Here is a 19,697-nt window from a genome sequence, read left to right as displayed (position 1 = left end):
GAAGAAAACCAAACAAAGATCTGCATGTCACACTGTCGCTTGTTTGATTAGAAGACTCATAAGGAGTCAAAGAGAGCGGAGATGATAAAAACCACAAAGTCATAATTCAAATTGCCGTCAAGCTTTTTCTTTTTCCTGACAGTCGCTTTCGGCATAATTCACCTAACAATGTGGTCTAATATTACAAATAGTCTTCCCTCACAGCAGCTATTTAACAGTACAGCCTCCCCTCTAATGCAAAAAAAAGCTTGCAATACACAATATAGGTTTGGAATATAGTTCAGTGGTACCTTGGGCAGAGTGCAAATTTGAACTTCATTGAGAATGATGGCAGTAATTCAAATCAAATTTAAGTTTGAACCATTGCAGCTTGACCTGACTAGAGCAACTCTGCAGCCAACTGACCAATATCCAGACGCATAAAGATGACACAGATGTATCCGAGGAGACCGGAAAGTTGGAATGCTGCTAAGAGGTGGTACAAATTACTACTCACTCATCTGAATATAGTAGCAAATGCTGTATTCAGTTTGCTATGAGCCACTTGGAATTAATCTAGAATCAAAATTGGGAAATATTTTTTTTTCATGAAAAGCTTTGTGAAGGCTGTTGGCAAACAAAAGCTCAATTTAGCACATTTTTGTATTTTGCCAGAGCCCATTAAAACAGACAGGTCAAGAGGCCTGACAGCATTCTGAAAATAGCCTAATTTCTGAAATAACTCAATATGCAAAACGTTATTCAAAAAATTCATCTTCATACAAATGTGAAATACTAAAACAAACTGCCAATTTTCTGTGGTCAAGGACAAAATGATGCACACAATCATAGGGTGAATCAGTCAACTTTTCTGAGTGAAATTTAAAAGGACGATATAACCGAGTAGACAAGGGCGCCATCTTTGTGGCCTGTTTGTACACAAAATCCCGTTGAGCAATGCTCCTTTAAATGCAAGAGAATGCAGGTTTTATTCTATCCAGACAAATGTCAGATATTGTTAATTTAAGTTATTAGCTCTTTCACTAATTACTGAAATCAGCTCATGTGGTAAGAGGCAAAGCCTTTTTAGCACAGGACCTGCAGAGTACTTGTGCTCTTTGTCAAAATGAAAACAAGTTTTATGACTAAATAAATGCGAATGAATAGCAAAGAGATACGATTGGACCATTTTCTGACCGTCCTACAGACATTTCATAGTATTACAAAAAATTGCGCTTGTGTTTTTTTCTTGTGTAAAACTCTTACTTAGCAGAAGATAATAATACTAGATGCCCTAGATGGGCAATTTATAAATTAATCAATAAATAACTGGGCAAAAGCTTCTTTTACTTGTTCCATCTTGTTTAAAACATACCGACATGCACAATATTAGTTTATGTTTGCCAGTCACATGTGAACAAGCATGCGTATTTCAAGCAAAGCAAACCTACGGACCATTAAAGACGAGCTGAGGTACTCACTGTGTCATCACTTCGGTAGGGGTTGAGTTTGTTGTAGACTGCTTCAATAACACTTCGTCTGAGGGGGAAAAAGTATAAGACTAAATGTCAGTTTTCAGAAAATAAAAAAATATTGTGTGCAATAGAAAGTTATTAAACAGTACAAAGAAAAGGTTGCTGTCAACACTAAACACTCACTTGCTTGCCAGCTCTCCTCCAGGAGGGAGATTAGGGATGCTCTCAGATGCTAATGTTCGCATGACATGGACCAAATCTGGGACACCTTCATCCCCTTGCTTTTTGATGATCTCTGTTGTACAAAGAAACAAAACAAAGTATTTTAAATTGCTGCATTTTTGCATCAAAACGAGTCTTTAAAAAAAAGCCATTGAATCTTTGTGCAATTTCATTACAGGAAATGGGCACTTCTGTGTAAAACTGTGTGGTGTGTGGTAGAGCGATTTTAACCTCCTTCACTTGTGTTAACACTGAAGAATAGATGAGCAAGGTTTGTCTTTGTCAACACTGCAATACCACATTGAAATAAAAACACTTATTTACTGATGTACTAAAAAAAGCAAATAAGACTGACATTGTGCTTATTTTTTCCACATCTATGTAGTGCTGTTCATCACGGGCCCTTCTCAATGTTTTTTTCTAAAGATTATTTTCTGGAGAAAAATTCTCCTCATGTGACTCAAGGTAAGTGTCTTGTCTGCTGTATAGTCTACATTGTGATTGCACATTGAATTGATTGACACCATCTTAGCATTTGCCAACTTTACTAGCATGATTTTATGAAAAAAAAAAAAAGAAAGACTAAACTTTTCTCCCTTACCTTCTACTCTGGCTTCCAGATATTTATCCAGCTCAGCCTCCCGTTTCACCGCTTCTGGTGATACCTTTGGGGCTCCGGGAAAGCAGATTAGCACAACACTCATATTGTCCCGGCTTCCCTGGGGATCAAGAACAAACCAAGACATAATGTAAATTAACCATGAAACCAAAACAGACACATACATAACAAAATGCCAATGTAGTTTTGATGGACAAGTATACCTTATACAAGCAGGTGTCAACAATTTCATTGCTGACTCTTTCAAGATCATCTGTCACTTCTAGCCTCGATCTGACAAAGTCACACAGTTCCTCATTGGCCATGACATCCCAGATGCCATCACAAGCTAGTATAATGAATTCGTCTTCCCCTTCACATCTCTCTATTGCATAAACTTCAGGTTCAGGAGAAACAAGCTGCTCCGTCTGGCCTTTTCCATGCACACACTTGTAGTCGAAGTCTCCCAGAGCTCGAGAGACAGCTAGGGAGCCATTCACCCGCTGGATCATGACTGAGCCACCAGCGTTCTGAATCCTTTCCTTCTCCAAGGGGTTGCTGGGTTTGTGGTCTTGTGTGAAGAAGTGCACAGCTCCACCACGACTGAGGAGCCCCCTTGAGTCGCCACAGTTGATAAAGTAGATATGGCTTGGTGCAATCATCACTCCCACTGCAGTGGAGCCACTGCGGTCCACACCGTGCTTCTTCTCGGAGATGGTTCGCATGTGTTCATCGATCTGCAGAAAACCTGTGCGGATCCCAGTCTTCACGCTTTCCACAGAGGGGTCCTCCTGCAGAGCACTCTGGAAGTCTGAGTTGCTGGTGATGTGCTCCAACAGGTGCTCACAGCAATACTTGGCCACCTGAGAGCCAGCATGCCCGTCATAAACGGCAAAGAAGGACCAGAGGTCGAGACCATGGGGCAGACCAATTACTGCTGTGTGTGCATCTTCCATCTCTACCCGCCAACCCTGCATGCTGCTCAGCCCATATCTCAGGTAGTTACCCTCACCATGGGAATTATATTTTTCCATCTTTGGTTTGTCCAGAAATGCACCCATTGTGTCCCTCTTAAAACCTGTAATGCAAATTAAGACACATTAATCTACTTAGAGAATTTAGGAGCCACTTTGTTTTTTAGAATATAGTAAATACATTTGAGAGCTCTGCAACGACATTCAGTTTCAAACCACATTATTAGGCAAAGGTATGATTGACCAAAAACAATAATAATACAAAATGTATTCTACAGTTAGAGGGAAAAGCTTTTTAACGTTAATTTAACACATCAGATCTTCCATCAAATTGAGAGAAATAATTAGCGTATTGGAGCAGAGTTCTCGCCCCCTGCTATGGTCTAAAAATAGTGGGCCACACATTTGCTAGATATTAGAAACTGCTAGTGTGGATCAAATTAAAACGCCCTCAAACAACTGGCGGATAGACTTTTGCACGACGTGCACTGGCGTGAATTCCGATATTTAACCAAATAATGAATACACCTCTGGTCAGTATCTCTCTGACCTTCGCAATGCAGAACACCTCGTCACTTTGAGTGTCGATGTGACAGTTACAGCCATCGTAACGTGCCCGCAGAGCTAACGTTAGCTAACCTTCTGACCAGTAACCCGATAAAAACAAATTCAAGAGACCTGACATTTCCTACATCAACTGTGACGCTGTGGTGAGCTCATGTACACCGTGTACCTGGTCAGAAAGGGCGGCTTTTTGCTGTTTGATTAACGCTAAAAGTTAGCTCTTTGGATAGTCCAAACCACAACCCAAATAAACAAACAGCCTTGACTAAATGCGGGCCTTGACCCTTGTCCCTCGGAGCTAACTTTAACAGGCCTCCCCCTGCCGTAATACTGAGGCAAATAGAGCCCTCGGCCTTGCTAACGTACTGTGGCTACATGCTAACTTAGCTGTGGTAGCTAACTGCCCAACCTTTCCTTACAGTCACGGGCGCAAGAGTAAACACTCCAATCACTTACCAAATTTCCAAAATAGTGGTCGGCGAAAACTGACGTGTGACTGTGACCAGGACTGACAGCCCGAACTTCACAGCGGAGAGGCTACGCCGACGAAACTCGGGGGGTTGCGGTGGGTTAGCTAGGCTAGCTAGCCAGTAATCTATCGCTACTCAAGCCTCGGTGCATATAAATCCTCTACGTGCGGTGGTCCCTCTTTTCGTACGACTGCGTTGCATTACATTATCTCAGCTGGCGTCATAAAACGTATACCCTAGCGGACCTTCGTGTAAATTGGTGGGCCGGAGCTTTGAGTGGCCAAGCCAGGGGGAAGCTGAAACGTTTGTCCCAGCCTCTCCACTTGACAGGTTGACAGCTTGCTAGCTAACATTAGCTTGTAAGGAGCACAGAGGCACTGGGAGAAAGACCCGGATGTTGCAGGTTGCGTACTCGAAAACATGACATCATCCTTGAAGAGATGAGGCTGCTCAGTCTGCTGCACCGAGGACACATAAACAACAACAACACGGGCTTAAATACTTGATTTAAGCCGAGTTTGTTCACAGTGTACTCAATGTTTGCAAGGTATTCAGATTTACCATAACTAATTCAATATAAATTGATGTAAAAATAAAAAAATGAAAACGTAGGATGTGTCATGAGTGCGAATAAGGTCACAATGTGCAGGACTTTACTTCTACTGGCAGAAGAGCGTATCTTTTATTTGTTTAAGCTTGCAACACTAACTAGAGGGGGCAGTAATTATTCCATGGGTCATGCATATTTAACAATCTTTTATGGAAGGGTCACAATTATTAGTAACAATATAATTGTATTATTTTGCTTTTGGTCTGGAAGTAGTCAATGTCAGCTGTTTGTTTGTTTAATGTATGATTAATATATCTTACTTACATTTATTAAACCAGGTTAAAAAAACAAACAAAAAAAACCCATGGAGATCGAAATCTCTTTTCCAAGGATGACCTAGCCAAGAGGTCAGCAGCAGTGGCACACGTCATGATAAATATTAGATTAAGTAAAGGAGACAGGTTACAAACAATGACTTTGACAATGTACAATGTTAGCATGACATTTAAAGTGCAGGAGTTGAGGTCACAGTAATATATATCTACTGTATATATGCTCATTCTCTTTTCTGAGTTCCGCTTTGTAATATTGTTTGAATGGACTGTATTTTGAAAATATTGGAGCGGAAGTGACGTCGCATTCGTCAATTTATTGCGGATCAGTAGCATCTGAACTTGTAGTTCCTCGAAGACGTTCCGCTTCTGCAGTTGTACATACAGTATCTCGTGTTTCGTGTTTGCAGCTTGTCGTGCAGTATAGTATGGACTGCTGTTGTTTTGTGTCCGCGGCGTGGTATTTCACGCTACTTTATTTACTCGTTCACTGTTTGTGTTTCATTTTCGCGGATGCAGACTTGACTCTGTTGTGGTCCAGCGTGACAGGACACAGTCCAGGTGAGTTGTACATGTGTAAGTACAGACAGTGTATAATGTCACATGTAGTGTACTATAAAATGGAGTTTTCTGCTTCTTAAATGGCCTCCATAAGCTCTGGTTTCTTTGCTCCACATAACAAAGAAACTATTAAAACTGAATAAGTTTGGTTTGTGGACAAAACAAAGCATTGGTGAAATGGTGAAATATAGATTTCAACATTTTCGGGACCAAACAACAAACTGAGTCAAATAATCAATAAAATTCATCGATTTTGAAAATACTGTGTGTCGGGTAGAAACAATGGACAGCAATAATACTTTCTGTGGAAATGGACATTACAGACATTATCCTGAGGTCATGCCATGTTTGTTATCAAATTGCTCTTACAAATGCTGTGACAGTGACGCACTGTAACATTTGAATCGTTGAATTTCTGTGATTTCTTGTGTTCACCAGAGACCAAGCTGAGGAGACTGGTGGTGTGGGTCACTGGAGCTTCCAGTGGTATTGGAGAGGAACTGGCCTACCAGCTGGCAAAGTGTGGATCACGTCTCGTCCTGTCTGCACGGCGTGAGGACGAGCTGAATCGGGTGAAGCGCTGCTGTTTGGGTGAGAGAGCTATTAATACAAAAAGAAGATCCACTTAACATTCAAGAATGACCCTAACCCTAATGATTTTCACACTTTCATATAGTGTTATTCATGAATATAATTTCATCTTTCATTTTTGTAGAGCGCTCCAACCTCAAGGATGAAGACATTCTTGTCCTTCCTCTCGATTTGCTGCAGAGGACATCGCACGCCGACAAGGCAAAAGCTGTTGTCCAGTATTTTGGACATGTGAGGATCCGTTGCTCATTTCTAACGAAATAAATATGTATTATTAGAAGTTGAATTTTGAACACTTCTAACTCAAAGCTAACATTTCTGTTGTGACAGCTCTTCTAGTTTTTACTATCTGACAGTTCATCAAGGGGAAACTTTTCCATTTTTCCACTTTTCTTTTTTCTCTCCTTGTCTCGGGTTTTTCAGATTGATGTTCTAATTAACAACGGTGGCCGGAGCCAGCGCTCTCTGTTCGAGGAGACCAGTCTCGATGTGTACCAGGCCTTGATGGAGCTCAACGTCCTGGGCACGATATCCATCACCAAGCACGTGCTGCCTTACATGACACAGCGGGGAAGCGGGAGCATCGTGACTGTCAGCAGCATAACGGGCCTCGTTGGTGCGCCACTGAGTACAGGGTACGCGGCCAGTAAGCACGCTCTCCAGGTGAATAGCTGTGTGTTTATTTCAGTATGTGAAATGAATATCTTTACAAGTGAGATGTCCACGTATGGATAAACGCACTGCACGTTTTTTCCTTTAGGGATTTTTTAATTCCCTCCGAATTGAACTGACCGAGTACCCAAACATACTCATCAGCACAGTGTGTCCAGGGCCTGTGCAGTCACAGATTGTCCACAATGCCTTCACAGAGGACTTAAGCAAGGTACTTTTTGGCTATATTGTGTCATATGACGGATCAATTTCGTGAGCTTGTTCCAATTCGGTGTTTGTTTCCATCCATCCAGCCTGTAAAGGCACCCGGTCTCCAGGAACATAAGATGGCAACGAGTCGCTGTGTGCGTTTAATGCTGGTGGGGATCGCCAACGGTGTCAAGGAAATGTGGATTGCACAACAGCCCTTCCTCTTTGTTTACTACGCCTGGCAATACGTGCCCACATTTGCCTTGTTCTTAACAAGCAAGTTGGGAAGGAGAAGGGTGGAAAATTTCAGAGCTGGTTTGGTAGGTATTCAAATAATAATAAAATGTATTAGTCTCACCCTGGAGACATTTCCAGTTTTACAGCAGCAAAGACCATCAAAACAGTTTTTGCTATTCCTGAAAGGTTCGGTGTAGCAATGCAGGAAGTCTCTGAGCTCTCCCTGGGAACGTGAGGTCTTTTTGACTCACCCACAGCTGGGGTTGGTTCCTGCTATAGTTGCACCATACTCACAAAACTTAAGCGGCGCAAGGACAGAGATTCAGGGAATAAAAGAGGCTCCGTTCCCCCTATTTCAAGCCAGTGACCGTCAAAATGAGGCTTTGAAGAACTGTCCTTCCTTTGAAGATAGATAATCCGCCAAAAAGAAATAATTCATTGCACTGAGAAATAATTTCCTAAATTCACGATTTCAGTCGCATAAGAAGATCCACATTAGACAGATACCAACGAGTGCTCACTTGCGACAGGATCATTGTGTCCGTTTGCAACCGCGTAAGGTCGACCTCTCTTGCTCTTGAACTGTCGTCTCACCATGTGAGCACACTGAAGGTATTTGAACATATGGCAGCCACAAAGCAGAGCTGTCTTTGAACAGCTAGGGGGCCTCAGCTGTCCCTGACCTTGCTCGACTCAAATAAGGAGACGGTGTCCAGGGTGCGACAGTGAACACGACTACACCCCCCCGTGGTGTTCAGTGACTGACTGATTGTGTCTGGTGGCTTCTGCTCAACAGTGATGGCCGAGGGCCAAGGAGAAAGGTCATTTTCCAACCGGCCAGTCAAGGCTCTGTGTTCTTGTCTCAGAAAGGAGACGTCAAACAAAGCCCATCGCAGTGAGGTGTCTCTGCAGGTTAACAAAACATAAACAGTTAGGACACTGCAGTTGACCACAACACAATGTTTAAATAATGATCCTATTTTCATGTCATTTCATTTGCAGGTGTCAAACAGCAGTGCTAACGGTTCCCTTTTTCTTTGACAGGACGCAGACGCCACATACTTCACTAAAGCCAAGCGCTCCTGAAAGTCGAGACAGGTTTATTGCATTCCTCATGGACAAATGTGTATTTAAATGTTGTTTCCATGCAAACTTTTAGGTTAATTCTTTCTGAAGGGGATCAAGTCTTTTTTTGTGCGCTTCAATGTCAGATGAGAAGGCTTCATTTGAATCTTCATGGTTAATAAAGTTTGTTTAAATGAATCTAAACGACTGCCTCTGCCAAGCTATTTTATTATAAGTATATACATTTACACATATAAAAAAAAAAAATCAATATTTACAAGTGACAATGGACATATTCATTGAAGTCTTCATTCTAAATTGTAAACAAGTGAAGTGTAAACAATACAATAGCAATAAACAACACACATGTACAGCAAGACCTACCCAAGGCACATCCTCGATATCTTTAACAAAACTAAAATTCGTGTCCCTTTTTTTTTTTTGTGGATGTGAAGCCTGATAATTACGAAATCTAAAAAAATACAATAAAACCAGAGGTATCTCGCGGGAGTCTTTTAGTGGGTGGGCGTGGGCAAATCTATTCCACTTCTTTATAAGCATGATCCTCAACTAACAGACAAATCACAAAACCTATGTGTCCATCAATGGTCAATGTTATTTTTGAAAGTGCTGACCAGTGAAAAAAATGTCCACACTGACATTAAAACATGTACCATGGGACAGCGTGACGTGACATAATGTCAATGTTGGGGAAAAACAACATCGGTTCCCAAATCAGATGGACGCCATCCATTTTGAAGTCAAGAATTACAAAAGTAAAACTCCAAAAAACCGTTTGAAGTTTTCTCTTGATTTTGAAATAGGTTCCACATCAATTTCCCAATAACCACCGACTTTGGAAACAAGATCATTTGCTGCTGGGGCACGGTACCTCTTCAAAAGTAGCTCAGAGGCAGGGGAAGTGAAGAGGTGCTGAAGAGTAGATGGGATACCCTAAAGGGGGATCGGCCGCCTGAACCGTTAAGTTTCGGAGCATGAACGGATGAGCTTGGATGCTGTAACGCTCCTCGTCGTCATTAGTAGCATACAGGAGCTCCCAGGAAAGGTTTGCCCACTGGCCTCGTACCCCCTCGCCATTCAGACGGCCCACTTGCACCAGCTGCTCCTGCAGGGACAGGACTCGCCCCGTGTAGGTACCCTGTGGACATGGACAGTCTCTAAGTACACTTTTACTCATTATGTGAACAAGATTTGAATTGTTGCATTAGTCGGACGAGAACCAGACTTAGAACACATGTAAATAAGATAAGATCATTCTTTATTAGTTCTACAATGGAGTGTCCAGAATATATACAGTATGATCTTAATAAATATTGATAATTAATAATAACCCCTTGTGCTTGAACCCTATGCTATAAATATGCTAATCTGGCTAAAATTGCATTTAATCAAATGTGATTGGCACGAAATTACAATTGCATGTCTTAATGTTAATTGGCAAAATCTACTGTAGGTCTGCACATTTTGAACTAATGAGGAAACCAAGTTAATAGCAGCTCAAATATTTGTACATTTTTAAGTTCATGGAATGGTGGTCAACATGCAAATAGTAAATATAAATATATGCAAATGTGTAGCTGGCAGCTACACCAGAGACTACCCAATACTAACCAGCTGAAAGGGGGAATATAACAACTTAAGAGTAGCAGAGGTCGACACACTAAATGTAATAAATAGATTCCCTGCAAGTGCTTTTTATCTTGGGACAAGGACAGTCGTGTTAAATAACATTAATTGGGTAAAGTTCTGAAGAAATGATTATAGAGTTTATGTGTCACGGCTTAGAGGGAGTGTGGACAAGGACTTGTCTGTTTCATTACCATAGCTAGGTCGTGCCCTAGAGAGAACAGGAAAGGTTTCTCCTGAAGGACGCTGTCATGCCAGCCTTTTTCTGTCACCAGGCCAATGTACCAGTCCCTTTCATATTCCTCCAAGGTGCTGAACAATTCCTCAAGGGACTCCAAGGGCCCGAGGCTCGCTTGATCAAACAGCAGCTTGAAACTGAACCTGAAGTAGACAAAAGCATAGAGGTAGAATTCAATAAAATATAAACTTTCCCCCCCTCCCCAAAAGTGTAAATAAGTTCTGGTGTAAACAATACATTTTACCTGAAAGCTTGCAGAGAGAGCTGATAAAGTTCTTTACTTGAGGAGAGCCATTCGAGTCCTTCTGTCCATGGTACATCTCCACAATAGAGCCTGTACACGTAACTGGGACTGGTGAAGGCAGACTCTGCCCCCAGTGAGATGAGACAGGAAAGTGCAACCTGAGCATGCAGTTCTTTCAACGCGTCATCCTCCTTCAGGGCTTTGGACATGTCCTCTGACGTCTCGCCCTGTACAGCAGGCCCAAAGCGACCTAAGGTAAACCGAAACCAGTCCTCGGGAAACAAAGGCCTGAGCTGCAGCAGGCGGGACGGTAGTAACGGTGCTGTCCTCCACCCCGTTGGTAGATTAAAGACCTCCGATTGGGGGCAACTAAAGTTCAGATGAGGAACAGAGTTGGGACTCTCTCTGAAGACCTCTGTGCTTCTGCCATTATCTACTGCTGGCATCCCAATGCCCAGTCCAAGAGGCTGCAGAGGCTGCAAGGCAGAGAGAGCCATGTTTTCAAAGAGACTGTCCATCTCCACAGAGCCTGGCAGGGAGGCGCCTGTCTGCAGCACTGTGTGTCCAGGCTGGGCCTCTGCAGTCACTAATGCCACTGTCCGCCTGGCTGGTTGAGGGCCAAATAAGTCATCTTCATCTGACCAATCCCCAAAGGAGGTCAAGCTGGAGCTGTCTTGTCGAAACCTGAGAGACGACACATTGGATTCCACAATTACGGCCTCAGGCGGCGGGTTGCAGGTCGTCTGAGCCACCTGGGATGACTGGGACTTCCTGCCTCCGACCCCTAGCCCGTCTTCACTAATCCAAAGGAAACCTTTATGCCTCTGAACACAGTATCGGATGAGCAACCAGACTAGGACTTTGAGAAAATCATCCTGAAGTTTCCTCAAGTTGTCATGAGAGTCAATGATGCCAGAGAGCACATTCCGAGCGTCGGAGTAGACTCGAACTGCAAGGGCAGCACAAGGGGTGAGGGCGTTCCCCCAGTGCAGGTTAAAGCCCTGAGTGAAGCCAAGATGTTCGGGGCGCTCAAAGGCCGCCTCGAACACCTCATCCACTCGCCGCGCCTCCACCGTGTGGCAAGATGTCTCCTGCAGCTCCAGACCCTGTAACAAAGCACACCCCATGTTATGTAGTCTTGTACAACCGCCGACGAGACTCAAAAACAGGAAATCAGACAGACCCCGCACCTTTATGTTGACTGTGCAATAGCCATAGCCTCTCTCCAGGATCATTATCCAAACCATACGGTCCTGAAAGCGGCCGAGAAAATGAGAGCCGGGGGCTAAAGACCCTACGAAGGGAAAGAAAACATTAAATCATCCATGTTTCCAACATGCCAGAGATGTGATTTGTAAATTGAGGGCAATGAATAAGGGAACACACTACATATACATCATGCAACGCACAGGGATGTCTTGGTGCCCATCCTTTTCATTTAGCATCAGCAGTGCGTCGCTGTGCTGAGGTGGAAAAACATGGCTACTGGATGAGCTGCGGGGAGACGCGTACATCGCAGTAGTACAGGAAGGTCATGATACTATTTTGACCGGCTGACTGCACAGAGATCTAAATATTCTTGGCCTTAGCCTTCCATTCGTCTCTAAAACCTCACTCACACAGGTGCTTTTGTTGGCATAAGGATAATGTCATGTCCCATAATGACATCTCCAGATAGATGCAAGCGCGACCACATTATAGTTAGTGACACGCTAGGAAAACTCTTTTCCTGGCCACTGCTCCCCAGGCCCCAGTGTGAGCGAAGCAAAAGCACACCACAAAGAACTACCGTTAGACTGCTAGTATCGACTTAAGGTGCTTATTGTGAATCATACATCATAGCAACAGCCCCCCCCCAAACCTTATCCACATAAAAAAAATCACTAAGACATGATATCCCCTCATAAATACTGTTTTTCCCCCCTGCCCCCTCCCGATCGAGCATAGAACAAAACCATAGCAGCAGAAGAGTATTATGCAGTTAATGGTGTGGAAACATTTGGATGTAATGAATACAGATCAGAGCTTTTTTTTTTTTTGGGTCACTTCACAGGAGCTCAATGTGGATGATGCGAGCTCATGCTGCCAGCAACTCCAAAGAGTTGCAATAACATTCCTCTTACTATCAAGACCTACAAGATGATGCTTCTATGCTCTTTAATTAGCATACAAGCCTGACTTGAATCAAAATACATGATTTTTTTTTTTTTTAAATACAGCCCAACAACTCTTTATTGTTAGCATACTTTATTTTACATATAAATTATACCTGACAGCTACTGGTTAAATCCCATTAAATACAATTCAAATGTCGCTGTACATACTCAATAAGATAGTCTGGCACTGCTTACTTGTAACATCTGAGAAGATTTAAGGTAAAAACTCAAAACACAAATTACAGGGGTGATTATCAAGCATGCAATACTAACCCAATGACCCTCTTGCAAAGGCCGTCCTCAGAGCAGACGCCAGACTTCCACTCATCTGCTGGTAGAAGATGGAGTCTATGCAGGGACAGGCCGTACCCACAGGCCCCGGCCAAGTGCGCTGAGGTCTGGGAAACCCAACCAGGAAGATGGGGAGGGTGAAGAGGGGCAGCAGTGGGGCAGAGAGCAGAGCAGAGAGGGTCACCACTGCCAGAAGCAGCGGGCATATAGACGCATTCAGAGCTAAGAGAGTTCCAGCCGACTGCCGGCGCTGCTTCTTCTCCGTCCATGACGTCACCAAGACAGTCAGGGTGAACTTCAGTTTGGCCAGAAACTGGGTCACTCTGTCGATCGCAAGGCCCACCTGAATCAGAAACACAGAGGTGAACATGGTGATCTACTGAACCACCAGCAGGTCTTAGTCTTTTGTTTTGTTTTGAATTGAATTGAGAACTTCATTATTTATCTACTTTTTTTTTTTTTTTTTTTTAAAGTTATACTTTTTGTAAAAGAAAAAAAACTTCAGTAATAAATATAAGTATAGCTGAATCAACAAATATTGAGAGTCAACAAGAACTGATAAGTTCTGGAGTTAAGGCAAATGATTACATAGCTGTTCTATGTATTTACTATTTTATTCAAACAGCGATCTATATGGAAAGGGTGTGTCATATTTGAGTTTTGGAAAACAATAGTCCCATCACAGTGTACATTTTGCAGACAAACAGTAAAGTTAAGAAATGAAATGTCCCATAGCCCCACAGTAGGTCATTGTGCTTTCACAGATTTTAGCCAGTGCAGACTACAGAGGCTGTATGTTCATATAATTCATATGGCGGAAGCAAATCGATGCAGATCTCACCAGAAGAAGCTGAACTCCAGTTCCCAGGTTGTCCCACCCCGGCAGCATGTTGTTTCCGGCTGCCAGCCGCACCAGCACCACCACCACCATTTGAAGCAGAGCGTCTTCTGAGCTCTGCCACACCTGTACGGACCAACCACTACGGTGAGCATGAGTGAAAAGCACACACATTTCATGCGAAGAAGACACAAGGACACATGTTTCATTTATTTTAGTTTTCTGTTAAAAGGACAAAAAAAATACTTTAAAAAGTATCTTAATTATAATCAGCATGATATTAAAGACTGGATATACATACCACTCTGAAGGCTCGTGTGAATCCCACACTGAGGGCAGCCCTGTGGAGAAGCTGCAGAGATTTGTCCATCGACAAAAAAGCAACCATTGCAAATGGAGACACTGTGGGGTGAAACACACATAGGATTAAACACACTTACATTATAACATCAGAGAAAGATGATAATACTGGACTTGCATGAAGCTCACCGAAATAAAGAAGGACTCTTCTGATTGCTGCAGCTATGTATAACCCTCTATTCCTTTGCTTGAAAGTCTGTACACTGGACATCCCTTTGGGGTACAGGGGATTGAGGAACACCCCACCAAATACATAGGCCCCCTGGATCTCTCTGAGAGCCCAGCAGAGGCAGAAAAGTATGAGGAGTAGGTAGCTGACAGGAGCCTGAGGTCCTATAACCAAGCTCTGAGACTGAGCGGAACCGAGGAAGTGATGCAACAGCCCCGCCTCTGCCACTGCCACCAGTAGCAGGCTCAAATATAGCAGCAGCTCCCTGCAGCCCAGATTCCAACCAAAAGAACTGGGAGGAGGTGGGGGTGGTGCACCCCCTGTGCGAAATCCATGGTCTCCAAAGGCTGCTGCAGGACCTCTGCAGAGTGTGCTGACCTGGCTGAGGTCCAGGCTCAGCAAAAACCCCATAGAGATGGAGAAGAGAACCACACCAAGTGTTGATGGGATGAAATAATTGCACACAGCTACACCGGCAGATACACCAAACATCAACAGCAGCCTGTGGGAAAGCACACACACCAAGTCAGGGCTAATGATACACACGCTAGTTTCACACTTGTCACTTCAGTTAGACCATTACAGTCACGAGTGATTACTCACTTAACATGAGCAGGATTTGGGATTAGACTGATGCTGTGAGGATGCACAGGTATTTTACAATAATTCAGCCATACCAAAATGTCCTGAGGTGAAATTCTATTTATGACTTCATATGCTAAATTTCAATGTGAAATAGTTAGCACAAATTAATATGAAAAAAGGGAACATAAGATACACTGTATATACTGTATATAAAATTATGTATGCAACCAATGCCAATATTTAAGACAAACATAATTTGCCTGTTTCTGTTCATTCTTCCTTCCTATAAAACAGTATAATGGGTTTTGCTTGAGGCTTTTTTTATATACCTGACGTTGCTAGACATGGGTGAGCCTCCTAAGCCAAACACAAGAGCCTGTTCCATGCCCCAGAGAAGCAGAGCATCCAAGGGAGGCAGGATACCCAGCGCCCACAGTAGAGGTAGGAAGAGGAACAGCACATGGAGAACTTGGCTGGCCAGTTGGAGCTCAGGGACAGAGTCAGAGAACCTAAAACGGGGAATGATTCAACCAGAGGGCAGCAAGGACATGTAAAATACATAACAGTATTCTTTAGGAAGAAGTCTTAGACAATCAGACAACTTTTTTTTGCTTTTTCCTCACCTGTCAGCCAAGTCAACAGCGATGAAAATAAAAATGTAGAGTGGCCGGGTGAGTGGGGTGATCTCGTATGTGTCCTGTGCTTGGAAAGTGGCTGTCTCTGTGGCCGTATTTACAATTAGGGAGTACTCCGCTATACACAGTGTCACCCAACTTAGGACAAAGACGACGACGGATACACCAATGCTGCCATAAAGAGCAGTCAGTCTGCCAAGGAACACATACCATGTTCCAAAGCCACAGAGTACCCCGGCAAGTACTGTATGCAGAACCACGTTCACTCCAAACCTCTTCCCAGGGGCAATGAATCGCACCGTCTCCGGGCTGACACAGTGGGTGAATTCCACTTCCTCCTCATCAACCAGGATGTTCGGTGCACCAAGTCTTTCCACTGTGCTACTGCTCCGTGCAGCATACAACGCCAAGGCCTGGACACCCGCCGCAGCCCCGGACATAAGCACACCAGAGAGCACTGCAGCGTGGAGCTCCTGAAGCAGCTGCAGCTGGCAGAGCAGAGTACCAATGCCTCCAAAAAGCCATGGCGCCAAGAACAAGACTGCCTGATTAACATAGACATATGGTGGGGCACAGTAACCCAACTTGAAGCGTGGACCGCCCAACACTGTCTGCGGGAAGCGCTTCCAGAAGAACTCCTGCTTGTATTCATTAAGAAGGGGCACATCTGGCCCCATTCTGACCATTCCCAAATGGGTGGATGGTCATCTCCACACAGCCGAAGGAGGGTTTCCATTCATCGTCCCGGACACAGTTAAGCTGTCTGCAATAAAAACACATCTTTAGTTAGGCAACAGTTACACGAAGATGACATTGGTGGGTTTTTTTTTTTACAGATGGGACAATAATTGCAATTAAAACACAATAGGTTGATTGCAGTGAATTGCCGTTATTGAAAACTTATTCCTTAACTGAAAGCTTTGCAAGTGACATGAAAATGCTGTCTAGCTTGCCACCATAGAGTCTAGGGACAAGGGACATATTTTCAGTCAGTCTCATAATGTACAATAATCACTTTAAATGTCCACACAGAAAAGTATCCCAACATATTTTAGTAACCCAAGGAAGTTTTTAGTAATGCAACACACTTTTTTAACACCACAATATTTTGTTACGTTACATTAGTGACATTAGAAATGTTTTTGTAACCTTAGTTTGACTAGTTTATCCGTTTCTTCTGTATTAATATGCTTTCAGAAAATGTGGCCCAAATGCTTCCATTCATTCATATTTGTCCATTTAACCTCTATGAATCTAAAAAAATGATGGATGTTCTTAAAATGACTGTATATTCAGTCATTGTTAAAGATTGTAAGGCTTCTCATACGTCAATGGTACATTTAGAAAATTCATTCAAATATTCAATATATATTTTAAAATATAGAAATGAATATACAGTCATTTTAGAATAATAATAATAATAATGTGATAATAATAATTGATCCCTAAATATAATTCCTGAATCCACTTATTCAAAATCTGACACAGAATATTAATATGCCACACCAAATTGTTGTTTTTATATAAATGCTAATCATATAAGCATGTTATTATTGTGGCTGTGGTCAAGTGCCTTTCTTACAATGTTTTTACATGGAAAGGATGAGCACAAGACTGTCATTTAAATATTGTATATTGAAAACACATAAAAAATTAACGTATATGTGTGAAAAAGGCCTGAGCATATTCAACGAGACTTCGTAGATCTGGGAGATTTTATCAGCAAAAGCTTGAGTGCATTTTCTCTCGGTTAATAACGGGTGGCACAAAGAGAGATAAAGACAGGAGCAACACCTACTGAGTTGCCATGAAAACAAAACACGCAAGCAGCGGCTTGTGCATGCGCTAACTTGGGCTAATCTAGTAGTGGGACATTTCGTGTCTCATGTCATAAAACAATTAAAGGACATAAGCGAAAGACATGCTCGTCTAATCGGGAATTGTTATCTGCTGTAGCTAGCTCTGTTATTGATAGCTAGCAGTGCCCCAGCAAATATGATCTGCTTCGATACCCGTTAGCTGGCTATTACTACCAGGGTAATCACAGCGTGTAAGGCAACCTTCGCTGTCACATGTGTGACATTAACCTACCGTCATCAGCGCGGCGTCCGATTGCAGAAGCGCTTTGTGAAATATATGGTGATATTGTGTTGTATTGGAGGAAAACGAGCGTAAATCGCCAGCACTAACATTAGCTCAGCTGCTAGCTAGCTAGCCGCTAGAAAGCCAAGAGCCAACGTCGGCATGATCACACGCACACATCTGAGCCAATAGGAGTGGAGAGGACACGAGGGCGAGGTCTCCGATTGGGACGCGCCGTATAAGCCCCGCCCAAAAACACACACAACCCCGCCCCTCAGCAAATACAGTACACACACACACCACATTAACTGGGGAACAAGATAAATCTATATTTGAGGTGGAAAGTAATGAATTATATTGACTCGTGTTACTGTACTTTAATAGTTTTTTGTGTGAAATAAATGTTGGCCTGAATTAAAATAAATAAATAAAATTCATTCACTGGAAACTGTGGCAGTGACTGATGAGGACAGGTGAAGGACAAGGACAGGTGAATTTGCACTTATTAATGTCCCTGAGTGAGTAAGAAAGTTGAAGCATCTGTGACCTTTGACCCATGTTGACTGATACTTTGTGTTTACATATTTTATTTTGCCAGCGCTTTAATTTGTAAAGGTTTGCCTTTAATTAAAAGCAATTCATGTTAGACTTGTGTTCCCTTGTCTTTTTTGCACGACACAAGAAAGAACCCCAACCTTGTTAAAAAAGTAACTTTTACTCAGAGTACATTTTAAACGAGCTGCTTTTTTACTTTAACTGAAGTACATTTTTAGACCACTGATTTTAAGTGTCAGTCAGTCAGTCATCATCTACCGCTTTATCCTCAACCAGAGGGTCGCGGGGGGTGCTGTGCCAATCTCAGCTACATCGGGCGATAGGCGGGGTACACCCTGGACAGTTCGCCAGTCCATCGCAGGGCCACACACAGATAGAGACAAACAACCATTCACTCTCACACTCACTCCTATGGTCAATTTGGAGTGTCCAATTTACCTATCCCCACATTGCATGTTTTTGGACTGTGGGAGGAAGCCGGAGTACCCGGAGAGAACCCACGCACACACGGGGAGAACATGCAAACTCCATGCAGAAAGGCCCTTGTTCCAACCGGGGCTCGAACCCGGGTCTTCTCGCTGCAAGGCGAGAGTGCTAACCACTATACCACCGTGTGGCCCCTGATTTTAAGTGTACTTAAGTAAAATTACTTGAGTAGAATATTTCAGTACTTTTTCCACCTCTGGTTTGTTGCGTCTGAAAGGAAGTGGTTTGTGTTATGTTAAATACATACCTGACAACAAAATATAAAGAAATGTTCTGTGTGAGCAGCAGAAATAAGAACATGACAGTATATTGCATTTTAAAATCTTGAAATATTGATTATTTTACACCCAGTTGATGTAATGCTACAAAAGAGAGGCACAAAATAGGGTCAACTGCTGTATAATATAACAATAAGTAATATAAAATATTACCTTCTTTAGCAACATTATTTGGCACAGTATCCTTAAATCCTGAATTCACTTATTCAAAATCTGGATTTGGAATATTAATATCCCACACCAAATTGTTGTTTTCATGTCAATGCTAATCATGTAAGTACGTTATTATTCACACATGTTGAAAGTACAATGTTTCTACTTGGAAAGGACGAGCACAACGGGAGGATCACGATGGGATCAACTAAAAAAAAAAGGCCACAATATTAACACAATGACAGAAAATAATCTCAAGCGAGGGAGATTAAATTGTTGTTTTTACTCTTTGTGGACGACACAAAGAAAACAATAACATCATGACAATGGAAACGCCTGTCAGTCATCATGACAACATGTATAGCTCCATGTTTTCCCCAAAAGCACCGCTTATTTAAAAACAACTGCTCCATTTTTATTATCAGCCATCTGAGGAGGAATAATATGTCAGAGTCGTTAACAGAGAAACAAATGAAATATAAAATAAAAGGCCAAAAATGC

General features: G+C 42.6%; 3 protein-coding genes across 7 annotated transcripts in view; 1 reads left to right on the top strand and 2 right to left on the bottom strand.

The window, feature by feature from the left end:
• ppm1aa (protein phosphatase, Mg2+/Mn2+ dependent, 1Aa) overlaps positions 1-4,617 on the bottom strand; it is a 64,304-nt gene extending 59,687 nt beyond the window's left edge. For 2 of the 3 annotated variants that reach the window (XM_058615206.1, XM_058615204.1), the window contains exons 1-5: positions 4,269-4,617; positions 2,499-3,352; positions 2,278-2,395; positions 1,638-1,749; positions 1,461-1,518 (exon numbers count right to left, since the gene is read on the bottom strand). In XM_058615206.1, coding sequence (XP_058471189.1) covers positions 1,461-1,518; positions 1,638-1,749; positions 2,278-2,395; positions 2,499-3,335 — 1,125 coding nt within the window. In that variant the 5' untranslated portion in view covers positions 3,336-3,352; positions 4,269-4,617. The remainder of the gene's footprint in view (positions 1-1,460; positions 1,519-1,637; positions 1,750-2,277; positions 2,396-2,498; positions 3,353-4,268) is intronic. The other variant, XM_058615205.1, reaches the window with a different exon arrangement.
• Positions 4,618-5,589: 972 nt separating this feature from the next.
• On the top strand, positions 5,590-8,645 carry dhrs7 (dehydrogenase/reductase (SDR family) member 7). 2 transcript variants are annotated; one of them, XM_058615208.1, is made up of 7 exons: positions 5,590-5,725; positions 6,164-6,316; positions 6,441-6,547; positions 6,740-6,979; positions 7,077-7,199; positions 7,282-7,497; positions 8,459-8,645. In XM_058615208.1, the coding sequence occupies exons 1-7, from the start codon at positions 5,593-5,595 to the stop codon at positions 8,498-8,500; spliced, it is 1,014 nt and encodes a 337-aa protein (XP_058471191.1). In that variant the 5' UTR covers positions 5,590-5,592; the 3' UTR covers positions 8,501-8,645. The 2 variants fall into 2 exon arrangements, with proteins under 2 accessions (XP_058471191.1, XP_058471190.1); XM_058615207.1 differs by lacking the exon at positions 8,459-8,645 and having other exon boundaries at positions 7,282-7,611.
• pcnx4 (pecanex 4) lies at positions 8,221-17,916 on the bottom strand. 2 transcript variants are annotated; one of them, XM_058615203.1, is made up of 12 exons: positions 17,734-17,916; positions 15,631-16,405; positions 15,337-15,516; positions 14,383-14,924; positions 14,195-14,295; positions 13,897-14,019; positions 13,038-13,398; positions 11,799-11,902; positions 10,609-11,714; positions 10,321-10,507; positions 9,372-9,638; positions 8,221-8,320 (listed from the first exon to the last, which is right to left on the bottom strand). In XM_058615203.1, the coding sequence occupies exons 2-11, from the start codon at positions 16,326-16,328 to the stop codon at positions 9,387-9,389; spliced, it is 3,654 nt and encodes a 1,217-aa protein (XP_058471186.1). In that variant the 5' UTR covers positions 16,329-16,405; positions 17,734-17,916; the 3' UTR covers positions 8,221-8,320; positions 9,372-9,386. The 2 variants fall into 2 exon arrangements, with proteins under 2 accessions (XP_058471186.1, XP_058471185.1); XM_058615202.1 differs by lacking the exon at positions 8,221-8,320 and having other exon boundaries at positions 9,006-9,638.
• Positions 17,917-19,697: the final 1,781 nt, after the last annotated feature.

The sequence above is a fragment of the Solea solea genome, chromosome 18, assembly GCF_958295425.1.
Source record: "Solea solea chromosome 18, fSolSol10.1, whole genome shotgun sequence".
Classification (NCBI taxonomy): Eukaryota; Metazoa; Chordata; class Actinopteri; order Pleuronectiformes; family Soleidae; genus Solea; species Solea solea.
Note: the sequence above shows the minus strand (reverse complement) of the source record. Positions and strands in the feature narration are given on the sequence as shown.